Source organism: Urocampus carinirostris, chromosome 3 (assembly GCF_059441175.1).
Source record: "Urocampus carinirostris isolate Australia breed hairy pipefish chromosome 3, RoL_Ucar_1.0, whole genome shotgun sequence".
NCBI lineage: Eukaryota > Metazoa > Chordata > Actinopteri > Syngnathiformes > Syngnathidae > Urocampus > Urocampus carinirostris.
The window spans coordinates 53,416,212-53,429,991 of NC_142351.1; the positions used below are offsets into that span (position 1 = coordinate 53,416,212).

The 13,780-nt window shown below is 40.2% G+C and overlaps 1 protein-coding gene across 1 annotated transcript; it reads right to left on the reverse strand.

Moving 5' to 3' along the window:
• Nucleotides 1-949: 949 nt before the first annotated feature.
• On the reverse strand, nt 950-13,658 carry LOC148370117 (transmembrane protein 198-like). The gene is made up of 5 exons (XM_088330061.1): nt 13,252-13,658; nt 6,491-6,740; nt 5,082-5,663; nt 2,939-3,138; nt 950-1,370 (listed from the first exon to the last, which is right to left on the reverse strand). Exons 2-5 carry the CDS (start codon nt 6,645-6,647, stop codon nt 1,218-1,220), a joined length of 1,092 nt encoding a protein of 363 aa, XP_088186187.1. The 5' UTR covers nt 6,648-6,740; nt 13,252-13,658; the 3' UTR covers nt 950-1,217.
• Nucleotides 13,659-13,780: the final 122 nt, after the last annotated feature.

The window sequence follows — 13,780 nt, forward strand, 5'->3', positions numbered from 1 at the left end:
CAGGCCTGGGGAAAGGAGAGACACCAGCTACTCCAGGAAGAGGTCTGAGCGGGCGTGGAGTAAGAGCAAGAGGCAGTTGGACTCCAGCAGCAGGTGGCATGAACAAGGTGGGAGAGCAAGTTAGAGCAAAAAGTGAGCTGGTCGAACATTATGCAAGCAGACTTCGACCGCGTCAAGTTCCTTGCACAGGCAGTTTACGAAGCCCTCCCAGCCCCAATGAACTTTCATGTGGGTGAAGAGCAAAACGCCCTCTTGTCCCCTTTCCTGGGGAACACTTCTGAAAGCAGTTGCTGAGAGCTTAGCCCAGCCAATCAGTTCAAGCAAACACCATCAAGGCCCGATTAAGGCAGTTCCTTTCATGAAGGCAGGAGAGCGACCCCAGACACAAAAACAATAGGACTCCTCCACACTGCTACATGGCAATTGCAGGTCGACGAAGGAAAACAACTATAGTTCCCACAGGAACATCTCACCAGTCAGACATGATTAGCACATCTGAGGCTTCAAAAGACCTAATTATACTGGAACAGTACCTGAAGAAGAGCGTACAGAGGAAGTCAATGAAAGAAAACTAGGAAAGTGCCAGGAGTCAAATGAGGAAGGCGGGTCAAACTGGCTAAGCTTTTTACCCATTGGTTGATTGATGAGTGCACCGATAAACCACAATACCTTTCCTTACGGATCAACTCACAAAAACCTCAGGCAACTAGACCGCCTCATTTGATTAACATTTTGTTGTGACAAAATGTATGTCAAAATAAATACCGGAATAAATAAATAAAAAATGAATGACAAAATGCATAGATATATTAATACATTGCATTACATCATTATATATATATATATATATATATATATATATATATATATATATATATATATATATATATATATATATATATAATATATATATATATATATATATTATGTGAATAATGTAAGTGTTCATTTATTTATAGGGCATATATTTGTAAATATTTATCTATCCATGCATTTCTTGCAAGCTGGGTCCTCCATAGTTTTAAAGGGGGCTAAAGTAATCCGGATGGCGCCAGGGGCTTCCTGATCTGTTGTGAGGATCCCTGATCTGATCTGAAACGCTGAAACAAGTGTTGACCCGTTTTGGGGTCGTCACAGCACATGCATGAGTGAGAGTGGTGCAGTCAAACAAGGTTATAAGTGTTTTGATTACAATTTTTTTTTGTCAAAGTGGAGCATTAGGCTCGCAGTAACGGTCCTGTGGACCCCGAGAGGGGCCTAGTGGAGCCCGGGTCGTGGCCAAGTTCCACCGTGGCTTGAGGCCCGCCAAACAGATGTACCGGGAAAGGCTGAGCCTGCACCTGCCGGTCCCGGAAATTCTGGATATAACTCTGCATTGAAAAAGAATAACAGCAATTACAATTGTCTTTATTGCATAAATGATGAAAAGGTAGTGTAAATTGGTCACAAGATTAGATGTGGTGCTCTAGAGGAAGGATATAATCAAAGACTAAAAAAAATAAATAAATAAAAAAGAAAACAAACAAAACGAATATGAAAGCATTCAAACCACAAAAAATTAAATTAACACAAAGTGCAGCAACAAATGTAGACAATGTTCAAAAAAAATCCCCTATTTAGAAAAACAATTATTGCTCAATTATGAAAGTAGTGAGGACTTATTACATCTCAGAACAGCAATCGTATGAATCCCAGTTTGAATTATTGGAAAAAACTGTGACGTGAAAAGAACATTTCAAACAAGAAATAAAAGTACTGTACTTCGTAAACATTTTTTTTACAAATAACTTCTGTACTGTCAAATGATATATTTTTTAAAGTGTTCTTTCTACTATATTCTACCATTGATTGGTTATCTGAAATTTGATTGGTTGATCGACTTGTGCAGATCAAATCTCAATTTGGCTCAAAAAAGTAAGTTATGCACTTATGTAGTTCGTGTGACAACAGCACAATATCATTTCTGCATGACAGAACATACTAAAATTAATTAAAGGGACAGTGTTTAATACTTAGCGCCTCCTACTGGTACAAAACATTTCATTCCCGTAAAAAAAAAAAAAACGTTGATTTGAATACTAGGCAAAAATACCTTAACTATCATACAAATGTTGATTTTTATTAAAAATGATAGTTCGAGAAATTTCATTGTGGAATCCCTACCCAAGGTTGCCGTCATGTTTGTCTGGCAACTTGCTGCTACTCTGTGGTCTGTGGCACTGGTTTTCCTTTTCATTAGACAGTACAGTGCCATTTAGTGGTCAAACATTACACACTGTGGCTCTAAAGATTAATTCTGAATGTTTAAAAACTATCCACGTTACATTAGATATTTTATCGCCATCAAGTGGATATTATGGGAACAAAAATGTGGCATAAAAAATGCTTTTACCTTATTTTAGTAGGTGGAAAAGTCCAACATTGTTGGCAATAGGAAGCATCTTCCTCTGCCTTTTGGTGCTTTTGCGGGTAAAAAAAAATGAGCCTACACAATGTAGATTGTCAGTTTTAAGTACATTTACAACTGCAACGTTATTGAAGCACAGGCAGCCATAGGCAGAAAAGGGGCGAGGAGACTGTTTATCTAATCAGAATGCAAAATACAAAGCAAAATAAAACAAAAATAGCGAAACCGCGATACAGTGAGTGATTACCGTTGTACTTTTTTAACATGATCTTATTACTATTTTCATTAGGCGATCTGGATTTAAAAGCGCTATCCATCATGCGAGCCATAGTTTGCATGAGAATAGCATTTACTGTAAGGTTTACAAATCCTTTATCGATAACTGGAAGATGAGTGCCATAACAAGCTAAATATGATTACTTCCACCACTTCCTGATTTATCGATGTATTGAAATTTCAAACAAATTGACAATTGGGTACGGACTTGAGCAGATCCGATAATGTCCCACCCTGTCTTTTGTCTGTACTCACAGGTGAGAGGACATCAGTGTCGTAGCGGCGGATCGGATTGGGCTTTCGGCGATAGGCGGGTTCCTGGAGTTGTTTTGCTTGGCTTTGGGAGGACGAAGAAGACCCAAGATGCTTCTTCTTCTTTTTCTTGTGGCGGTAGCGGTCATCCCGTTGGCGAATACGCATTACCTGCATTCTCCTCTGCTGACGACTGATGATGACTAGGAGGAGGAACGGGGGGTTCATTAGCAATGAGTTAGCAATAGAAGCACAAAAAAGTGAAAGATTATTTGTGACCTAAATCGAGGGAAACTCCTAAACTAGAGGAGTGTCATGTCCAGCATGGTCGCCGTGGTGACCGGCTGTAGCAGGTCGTCTAATTTGCGTGTGTGCTTCTTAAAGGCGGGTTTTGGGGATTGCCGGTTGCTGTTTAATTGCGTTTTCTGTTTTGCATTAATCTGTTCTGTCTGACTTGAGGAAACCTGTGTTTGCACGTTCTGAGTAAAAGCCTGTTTTGTGAGTATTCCTAGTCTGAGTTCCTGTTTGCCTGTAAGCCTGTTTTTGTTTTGTTTTGTCCCTGAGTGTCGGACAACTTTTATTTTGCTAAATAAAAGTAACTGGTCGTTACGCGATTGAGTTCATCCTTCCTGCCTCCTGCCTCCGATCTGGTCCGGTCACGTAACAAGGAGGAGTGTCCCTATGAGGTTAAAAATGTTTGCAAAGGGCCGAAAAAAAATCGTTAATTTTTTGTATGTATTAATAATGTCTCAAATCTGATATCTTGACAATAGATGAGGGAAAAAGATATACAGTGGTAAATCTACTTACTAATTTAATTGCTTCCAGCACTTGTTGTATAATGAAACCGTTGTGAAATGAAACATGTTTTCCCATTGAAGTAAATTGAAACAGGATTAATCCGTTACAAAGTCATCTAACGCAACCAAACCCTCATTAAATCAACTGCAACTGCCCTGTAGGTACAATAAAGTTCAGTCAATGTTCATAAATATACCACATGGTGTAAATAAAACAAGAAATAGGAATATGTGTGTTAGCAGTTAACTAGTATTAGACCAAAGTGCCACATGCTTGCCAGGCTAACAAACAAAAACGGTTAAAACAAAGAAAAACGGTAAAAACTTGTGACAATTTATAATATTAATTAAAGTACTACTAATAAAAAAAATGTTTTTGCGCTAACACAGTCCTTTTGTGTGTCTGCAACAAAAATGGTTGGTTGGTTGGTTGGATCCCTTAACCACTGGGGTTGTAGGGGCACCATTTTCTGTGGTGTGTCTTGCGCAAGTACAGCCTGGTGGCACCCATACCTCTCCAGGCAACAAAAATGCTCCTACAGAAATACTACAAAAATTCTACAAAATTGCAACAAATTTAAACATCAAATTTGGTGCTTAAAAACAGGGGCTTAATATTATATTTTGGTTTCATTCCAAAAAGAAAAAATACTGTAGAAATACTACAATAGTACTACTACAGTAATACTATAATCCTAAAATACTACTATAGAAAAATTACACACAAATAGAACAAAAATACAACTACAATAAGCACAAAAGAAAAAAAATGAACACCAAAGAATTAGTAAAGAAAATACTACTATGAAAATAATAAAACATATTACAGAAATACAACAATGATACCATGATTATATTAATACTATAATACAAAAATACTATAACAGAAATATTATGACAGATATACTGGTACTATGAAAATACTTCTACAGAAATTGGATAGAAATACGACAAAAGTACTACAGATATACTTTAGAAAAATTATACTATGGAAATACTACAAAAATACTACAGAAGTAAATATCATATTTGGTGCAAAGCCCAGGGGCCTAATATATTGTTTTTACTTGAATTGTGAGCATTTCAAAACCAATTTGATGACATTATTTCTAGTTAAGAACAAATATAGAGAAATATAACATGTAAATGCCTGCATGTGTATTTATTCATAAATGAAAACAATTGGATTGGGCTCCGGGATTGGCCCAAGGGCAAAATATTTTGACACAATGCGTCCAGCCACTCCAAATAGTTGCCATCCTCTGCATTAGAAGCACAGAAAAGCAAAAGACTATCTCTGACCTGAACTAGGGCCAGCCCTTGATTTGGAGCTAACGTGTCCTCACCTTTGGTATGCGAGTAGCCCTCGGCCGTCACCTTCCACTGGACCACCACCCCCAACAGAGTGAGTGCAGGCCACACGCCCAGGACAACCCAGGTGAGCCAGCAGACCGGCTTCCCGGGGACGGCTTTCATGCGCTCGTACATGTAGAGCACCAATGCAAAGAGCTCCACGAAGTAATCCACCGCCACAGTGATAACGGCGGCGCCGAAAACGGCCGTGGATAACGTAGTAAAGATGCGCTGCCACTGGAGGGTGAGAACGGCGAAAAGCATGCCCAGCCCCAGCAACACGCCCAGTGGCACCCATACGGAGCGCGGCGGGGTGTGGGAAAGCTCCTCCATGCCCACCAGAGTGGCCAAGGCTACCAGAAGGCCGAGAAGCAAGCCCACCATGAAGAGGCCCACGCTGCGGACAAGCATGGTGACCAGGCCGCACAGGGTGCCGATGCCCAGGCCGATGCCCACAGAGGCCTCCACGCTCAATTGGGTGTCCAGGACACGCTCCTTGTAGCACAGCATGAAGATGACCACCGAGCCGAACATCAGGCCTGTCAGGAACATCACCGCTTTGAAGCAGCGGTAGCCTGCGGCAAAGTAGAAGGAAAAAAGATACCTGTTTATGGATCTGTATTGATTTATCCTAAATTTTGGACTACTCAGCATACCTGATAAAAGGCAGCATGAACTAATTTTGGGGAGAAACTATTCTGTTTTTGTAGCTGCCGCACTTCAAGACGCAGACTTAAACAGCCATAAAAATGAACTCATTCATGCACTTTTCTTACATTATAAAAAAAAATCAGCGAGGAAAATTATGCGTTGATTAAGACACTCATTTGTGGAATGTGTCTGCAGCTGTCAATCATGATCAAATAGCGCAGCTTTTAATATTAATTAAGTTGGCATTTATATGCAGGACTGCAACAATAACTATCTCAAAACAAAACTCGATGTACTGTGCTACCTAAAATTCAGAACCCTGTACAATAACAACAGCCTGTACACATGTTGAGTCAAGGGACTGATTTTAAACTCTCCCATTCCTTGCGCATAGGACAAAGTAATGGGGTGGAGACGAAGTATTGCTACTACAATATACAATATCATGATACAATACTTGGAATTTTTCTAACAAGTAGTGTAGGCTGATTGAATATTTTTTGTGGCAGCAGGTGATTAATTATTGGGTACATTTTTCTATCGGGCCAAAAACTGTGTCACATTAGGCTCTTATCAGTCCGATAATTTTTGTGAAGGTAGGAACTGGTGTCGGCATGTATGAATAGGTTTTATTGAACTATAGTTAAAATGATACTAAAATACAGTCTGTTCATTTTCCCCTAAGATTTTACTTTACAAACATCACAAAATGGCATCATCACTCAACTCAATCAAATTGTGTTGAACTCACCAAAGAAGCAGTAAATAACACCAAAAAGGCAGCACATGGAGCAAACGACAGAAGGAACCACCTTGTAGCGACCCACTGAGCCTTCGCATCCGGGCATGAGCCGAGTGCTCAGGCCCAGCTCGGGGCCAGCCTCCAGTTTTTGCAGGGTGGTCGTCATGGTGACCCGAAAGAAACGAAAGATGTGAGGGGATCAGATAAGAGTCGACGACACGGAGAGTCTATGGAGCGCTGGCCGACTGCATGCCTTCACCTGCGGATAGATAGATTCTTAGCTTGATTCAACCTGGACATGCTTTGAATAATTAGCACAAGATTGGACTTCTATCGATCAATTTGTCATCAATCAATCAACGCATCAATCCATCCTTTGTTCTATTCATTCATTCATCCATCTGTTCTTTGTTCCACCCAATGTCCATAAGTTTGTCATATATCTATCAATTTCACATCCATCCCATGCATTGATCAATCCATAGATCCATTGTTCCATACATCCACCCATCTATTATTGCGTCCTCCATCCGTTCATCAATCCATGAATTGATCCATCATGCAACCATGCAATAATCCACTCATTATCCATCCATTCATCAACCCATCCATTAATGCATCCTCCATCCACTCATCAATCTAGAATGACAATACAAAGGAAATTATTATTATTATTATTATTGATCCATTTGTCCATCCTCCATCCATGCAATAATCCACTCAATATCCATCCACCCATACACCCAACTATCAATGCATCCTCCATCCATGTATCCATCCACCCATGAAAAAAATACCTGCCTTACACTTTCATATTGTTTTATATGTCTCGCTATAGGGCTATAGCAGCTGAGTGGTTAGTGTGTTTGAGGTCATGGGATCAAATGCAGCTACCATCCTTCCTGTGCGGAGTTTTCATGTTCTCCCCGTGCTTGTGTGGGTTTAATCCGGATTCCTCCCACGTTCCAAAAAAACATGTATGTCAGGTTAATCGGCCGGCCCAAATTGTTCCTTGGTGCGAATGAGCGAGTGAGTTGTCTGTCTCTGTGTATATTCTCAAATGTTCCTCATCTCCTGTCGTCGCTACAATGTCGGCAGAGACATACCATACATATGTCATCAATAAGCATGTTTGGGGAAAGAGAGATTAGACTATTCGCGTTTGTGTTTGTGTGCGCATGTGTGTATGTCAGAGTTAAGCCATGTCAACGTGCATCATCCTCTTAGGCAAATAAAACGCAAATCTCACAGATGAGTTTCCATCCTGATCTACAACGTATACACTGACAACCCCCTTTTCATACCCTGTCTGTCGCCATGACGACGGCGAACCACTGACGATCAGTTGGGAGATCTGATCTGGTGTCGCTTCACATTGAACAACCAAGCGACCACCTTAGCAACAGCTTGAGAACCAATCATGGTTTTGTTATGCGCGTGCAAATCGATTATTGGATGACCAAAATAAAACTCACCGTGCAAACCAAAATGGTGGAATTCTAAACCATATAAAAAAAACAATTAATAGAAACCTAACGGGATAATTCTGATTTGCTACTTCACTCGAATGCAGCATTATGCCAGAACGTCATGCTGCTAAGTTTGCTCATTTTAAGCATTTCCTCAGAATAAGCAAAGAAATACATAGTCTGGTTCAAGTAAGGAAAATACTGTAATAGGGAGTATCTCCCCACAATTTTTAACATGCACGGTGTCGTCGGCCTCCTTTTGCATCAATAGTTGGAAGGGGATAAGGGATCATGGCTACAAGGGTGCTGTTCATTTAAGGCGGAAGGAAGGAAAAAAAGAGCTGCATGGCATTAAATATTTGCACTCAGCAATAGTTGACGGGGGATAACGGATGACGGCCAGTGTAGTTCATCTTAGACGGGCCACAATAGCGCACCTAAACACCCTGAACCAATAGAAAAAACCTCTCTGCCAGCCCGTGCTTTCAGCAATAGTCGACCAGGGACAATGGATCGCGCCCCTAACGTGCATTTCATTTTAGGGAGACAGAACGGCAGCCACCGTTCATTTTAGGCATGCCATAATGGCACACTTCAAAAAAATGTGCTCCACATCCAGTAGACAGGCAGCAAGAATTGTTTGTGTGTCATATTTTTAAATTTCAAGGTGCAATGCGGTGAAGCGGCAAAATAACGAGGAGTACGACTGTTTCTGTTCTCATTTGTAAGAATCCCCAAGTTAATTAGCTTTGGGAAACGTACAGAAAATGTTCCCTTGAATGTTATGGACCACATGATGTCTGTAAGGTCTGTTTGTACTCTGCAGGTGGTTCTTAGGCCTCCCACCTCCGTTCTTAGCCACTCATCACACCGGGAACGTCGACAAAGCCCCCTCTTTCCCGTCACCTCTCAGCCGGAGCCAAAAGAACCAGCCGAGGAATTTCAATGATGCTTGTTGCCATGGACAACAGCTGCCGTTCTTCATAGGGGCCAAGAAGCAAACAAAACCCGCACGGAGGTGTTGGTAGAACTGCATGCTGGGAAGGGGGTGAGGATGATGATGACACATGACCTGATGTATACTGACAGTAGAAAATATTCACCAAGGAAACGCCATAGTGAGCTTTCCTCGCAGAATCCTAATAGGCACATTGATTTGCATGAACAAGACGACATTTGCTCAAACCTAAGCCTAAAACTCCGGCGTGCGGGCTACATATCCCGTCAGGGTCTACGGTGCATCAAATTAGCCATACTGCAAAGTGAGATAATGTACTCATATTTGGTGCTAGATGGCCTAATCTTCAACTATTCTCTTGTCTTTCTTCTTATCAAGAACCATTTGGACCCATATTTTCGGGAAAAAAGACACACGGACACAACATCACACATAAAACACACAAACACAAAATCATAGTGAATTTGTTGGTGCTCTACATGTACGAGCCGGCTACTACTCACAAAATAAGTATTGAAGGTAGCCGTTCATATCACTCAGCTGTATTAGACTGTGTTTAGGTGCGATCCAGTTTGTTTGAGTTTCTCTTTTTTGTTAGATAACATTGAAATGTTCAAATACAGATTTGTTTCGAGACTAATGTATCACTGATGATGAAAAAATATTTGAATAGTAAATGAAACTCAAATTGTCTTCTATAGGTTCTCTCTATTTCTTTCTCTTTCCCTCTCTCTATCTTTATTCAGCCGCTCACTTTTCAGTTTCAATTTTCCTCCACACAGCCGTGTTTCTTTGTCTTGATTACCATTCTATCATGACTCTCCCCCGTCAGTAATTCAAACACTCTGTCTCCTTGGCTTTTTTCTAGTTTGTTGTATTCCTTGTCACATCCTAAGCACTCTGGTTTAAGCCTTTTGTTATTCAAGTGACTGCACCCTTGCGTGTCCTCCTGGATCACAAATACCGCCTGGTGAACTCTTGGACTGTTGCTTTTGCTGCTTAGATTTACTGAAACATCGAGCCCTCGTCTGCATCCTGGACCACGATTGTTACCTCGCTACCTGATTTCCCGCGTACTGAACAGTGCCCTAATAAAACAAACAGCTTTACTCTACTAATCTGTTTCTGCACTTCTCTTGTGCACCACCCAGAGTGGGGTTGTGGCACAAACTGAATACTATAGGCCAACATTTTCATTATTGGTGGTTATGTTCGAGTCAAAGTTCTAAAAAAATATTTTTTCAAATTGGAATTGTCATTGATAACAACATACAAAACATTGTTTATAAAATTAGAGGTGGTACACCAGGATAAACACATGCTAAAGACTTAAAGAGAAAAATAAGCTAAACAATGTTTCTAGTGCGCAGCTGTGTCTCGCTGGTGAAGAGAGAGCAACTACATCAGGGGTCGGGAACCTGTGGCCCGCAAGCCACATATGGCTCTTTTCATAAGTACATAAGGTTTAGAGAAAAAAATACTATCCATATAAATATCATCTACAACAATCCAATTCTGAAGAGCATGTGCATTGCTGATATAGCACTAATAAGCTTAAAGGGTTCGGTCCGGTATATAAAGAGCATATTTCCCATTACAGTTTACAGTCAAGTGTCACTCCAAAGGCCCCGTTTTGGCAGTACGTACGTCGTTAAGGAATCCTACATATGGGACCTTATTGAACAATCTAGGTTCACTGTTGAGACACTTACTGATAAAAACCCTCAGAAAAACTGTGAACAGACAGAAACGCCAGCCAAGCACAAGAAGCAATTTGATTGGGTGGGCGGTAGGGTGGGAGGAGCTATGCAAACAGCGCACTTCTGTCTGCTCAGCGCAGTATTTTGTGACATTTTTACAAAAAAAAAACTTGTTATGATATCATAATTTATGAAAAAAAATGAAGGTCAAAATGAACCTCAACGTGATTGCGGGAGGAAGACAAATTTAAAGTGATACATTTGTTGATACGGGACACAGGCTTTGGAATTATTCTTATTTTTATGTTATTTTACTATCAAATCATCCAATGTCACACTGTGAAATAAAATGCACTGAAAAATTACTTTGGAGAAAGGCTTTTGTTTTTTTTCTGAAGTTTGTCTTAAAAAATATGGTATAGCTCTCTCATTAAAGAAAAAAAATAATCAAAATATTTCGCTATTATGGCTCTTTGGGTCGAAAGTGGTCCCTTACAACATGGACTAACGGGGGGAGAGACAGTTTCTTCCCCAGGGCGGTCACCTCCGTAAACAAGTGCACAAAAATATAAGAAAATGTATACCTTGCCTTTGTATAGGATAACGGCTATGCATATCTTATTTCACAACTTTAATTTAGGAAATAGCTTGTTGATAAGTCCTTCAATTACAAATCTGATGCACTCACAACTTAGGCCAGTGTTTGTACCTATTTATCACACCATTCTTATTGATCTTATGTTTCTCTTTTATGTCTTTATTACATGTCTATCCCTGAGTGCCATGTTTAATCTCGTTGTAAACAATGTTGACTATCAGTGACGTGTAGGTGAGGCTCAACTCATAATAATAATAATAATAATATACAACTCAACTCAGAAATAGAGTGTAAAATTAAAAATAAATTAAATGGTTACATTTATTTTGTGATAACGTACATTTTCTTTAACGTCACAATTTTTGGCTTTTCTTTCACCAAATTGATATTGTTCCACGTTTTCTCTGATTTTATGTTTTTTTTAATCTTTTTCAATTGTGTGCGCTATTAAAATATTTTAAAGGGGAACAATATAAAATTAAAATTAAAATATCATTTTTGTTAGACCGATTTCTGCTCTAATCGGCAGTGGGGAAGAACTAAGATAGTTACTGACAACAGGCTTGTGTTGTTTATTTGTTAGAAAAATTAACTTGTTTTTGAAAATGACCTTTGTTTTTATTTTACATATCCTGTTTTTCTGTGAGTAAATAGGTGCCATGTTGAGGTTGTTGGGGTAATTGTTGCCAAATAAGGGTAATTGCAACCATTAATAAAGGAAAATATTAACTTAAGTTAACAGGTTTGAGAGTATGTATTTTGCTGTTTTTGCTTTGCCAATCAAATAATGAATAACATACCTGTCAACTTGTATGTTTTTGCCATACCAAGTACGTTTATTAGGCATTTTAAGACGTGTACGACGTACAAGAAAATCTGTATGGAAAAACGCAAATTTGTCAATTATGGGTACCATCCGGTATACACCGACTATCACGAAACGGCAAATCAACAAGTCAAAATAGTTCGCCGCAGTAGCCTCTATCTCGGTATCGTGTTTTTCGTCGCAAACGATACAAGAGCTTAGATGCTACTGTGCGCATGCGTCTGCCGCCTGGGGATTTCCCATCATGCATCATTCAACGGCGGATTTCATGTGGTAGTTGTGAAACGAAGTCCGTCTCTTTTTAGAAAATCAGCTTTTTTGGCTCAACTCATTAAAGAGAGCCGGCTCTCAAACGGCTCACTTGCTTTGATGCATTATATTACGAATTATTATGTTGTATAAAGAAGTTAAGAAAAAAAGGAAGTATAAAAGGAGAACATAAAAAAGACAGGTTTGTGGTTATCCCTTTAATCAGTATATTACCAACAATAATTTAATGCAGAAAGTGAATTAATAATTTGAATAAGAAAATGTATTATCCTACTTAATTATATTTGCATGTGTTTTTCCTTCTACAGTGAACGTCCAAGCTACTTCATTTTTGAATAAACCTCATTCACGTCGAGCAACTCAGGATCTCACAACAAAATGTTAATTAAAAATATATATGATATAACGAAAAACATTTACAATCTAACATGTTAAACTACATAAATAAACACGTTTGGAACAAAAATATGGTGTAAGATTGTTTTGTATTTTGTAAAGGAAAATACGTGTTTCTAAGGGCATGGGGCCGTGGATGTTGACAGGTATGGAATAAGATGTAATTCATTTTATTTTTATATTTCACTGAGCCTCACATAACACAAACCCACAAACTGATGTCGATGTCTCAATAACAGAGTTTGAAAGGAAGCTTCTCACTATGGAACAAAAAGCTCCATCATCTATTAGGCTTGAAATGATTTGCGCTGCATTTAGCGACGGCTGGGTAACGCCAGTACTCAAAAAACCGCCTCATGTATGCGCCTCACGATGCATCAACAAGCATCCCCCGAGCCACGCGCCTCTTTCGGACGAACTCATCGACCGCGGTGCAGCGAACCGAGAAACCCGGATCGACCTCCATTACGACTGACCTCGATTCTTTCTCACGGATGAGCATCGATTTGTAGCAGGTGCTACCCAAAAAATATATTTATTGGACGGGACTCACCGTCGTTATCAGCTCCGACGGGGTGAAGCTCCATCCCGGCGGCCTCCCCGTGACGGTAACGGGGGCCCAGCGTCGCCCCCGATGCCCACCATGCCATCGACACACTGCTCGAATGGGTGGGTTCCGTCCCTCGGCGTGGTAACGCGTAGTCCGAGTCAGTGGAAGCGAACGCAACTAGTCCTCCATGCTTGGAATTGCCAAGCGGCAACCGAATTTGGAGCGGGCACCCTAACCCGACTGAACAGACCGACGGACATGGGTTGTTGGATGTCGCGCCTCCCTTGAAGGTGGCACGCAGACAGGCAGGCAGAAGCTCGTGCCCGCGCACCGCCGCCTACTGGTTGAAAGGCGGAAATAAGCACGGTGAATACCGCGTACAAAAACATATACATTGAAAAAAAAGAATAGAGCGCCGAACCCCCCCCCAAAAAAAAAACAATTTAGAATAAAAACATAAAAATACACACATGAAAAAAAAAACATCTTTCGGGGCTTCTAATAGACCCCTTTCAAGCCTACGGCATCGCCG

Excerpts from the sequence above, each read along its gene's own strand:
- LOC148370117 (XM_088330061.1), bottom strand. The coding sequence starts at position 6,647 with ATGACGACCACCCTGCAAAAACTGGAGGCTGGCCCCGAGCTGGGCCTG. Across the intron at positions 3,139-5,081 it reads GGGCTACTCGCATACCAAAG|TCATCATCAGTCGTCAGCAG; the intron begins GTGAGGACACGT and ends TCCTCCTCCTAG. Across the intron at positions 1,371-2,938 it reads ACACTGATGTCCTCTCACCT|AGTTATATCCAGAATTTCCG; the intron begins GTGAGTACAGAC and ends TTTTCAATGCAG.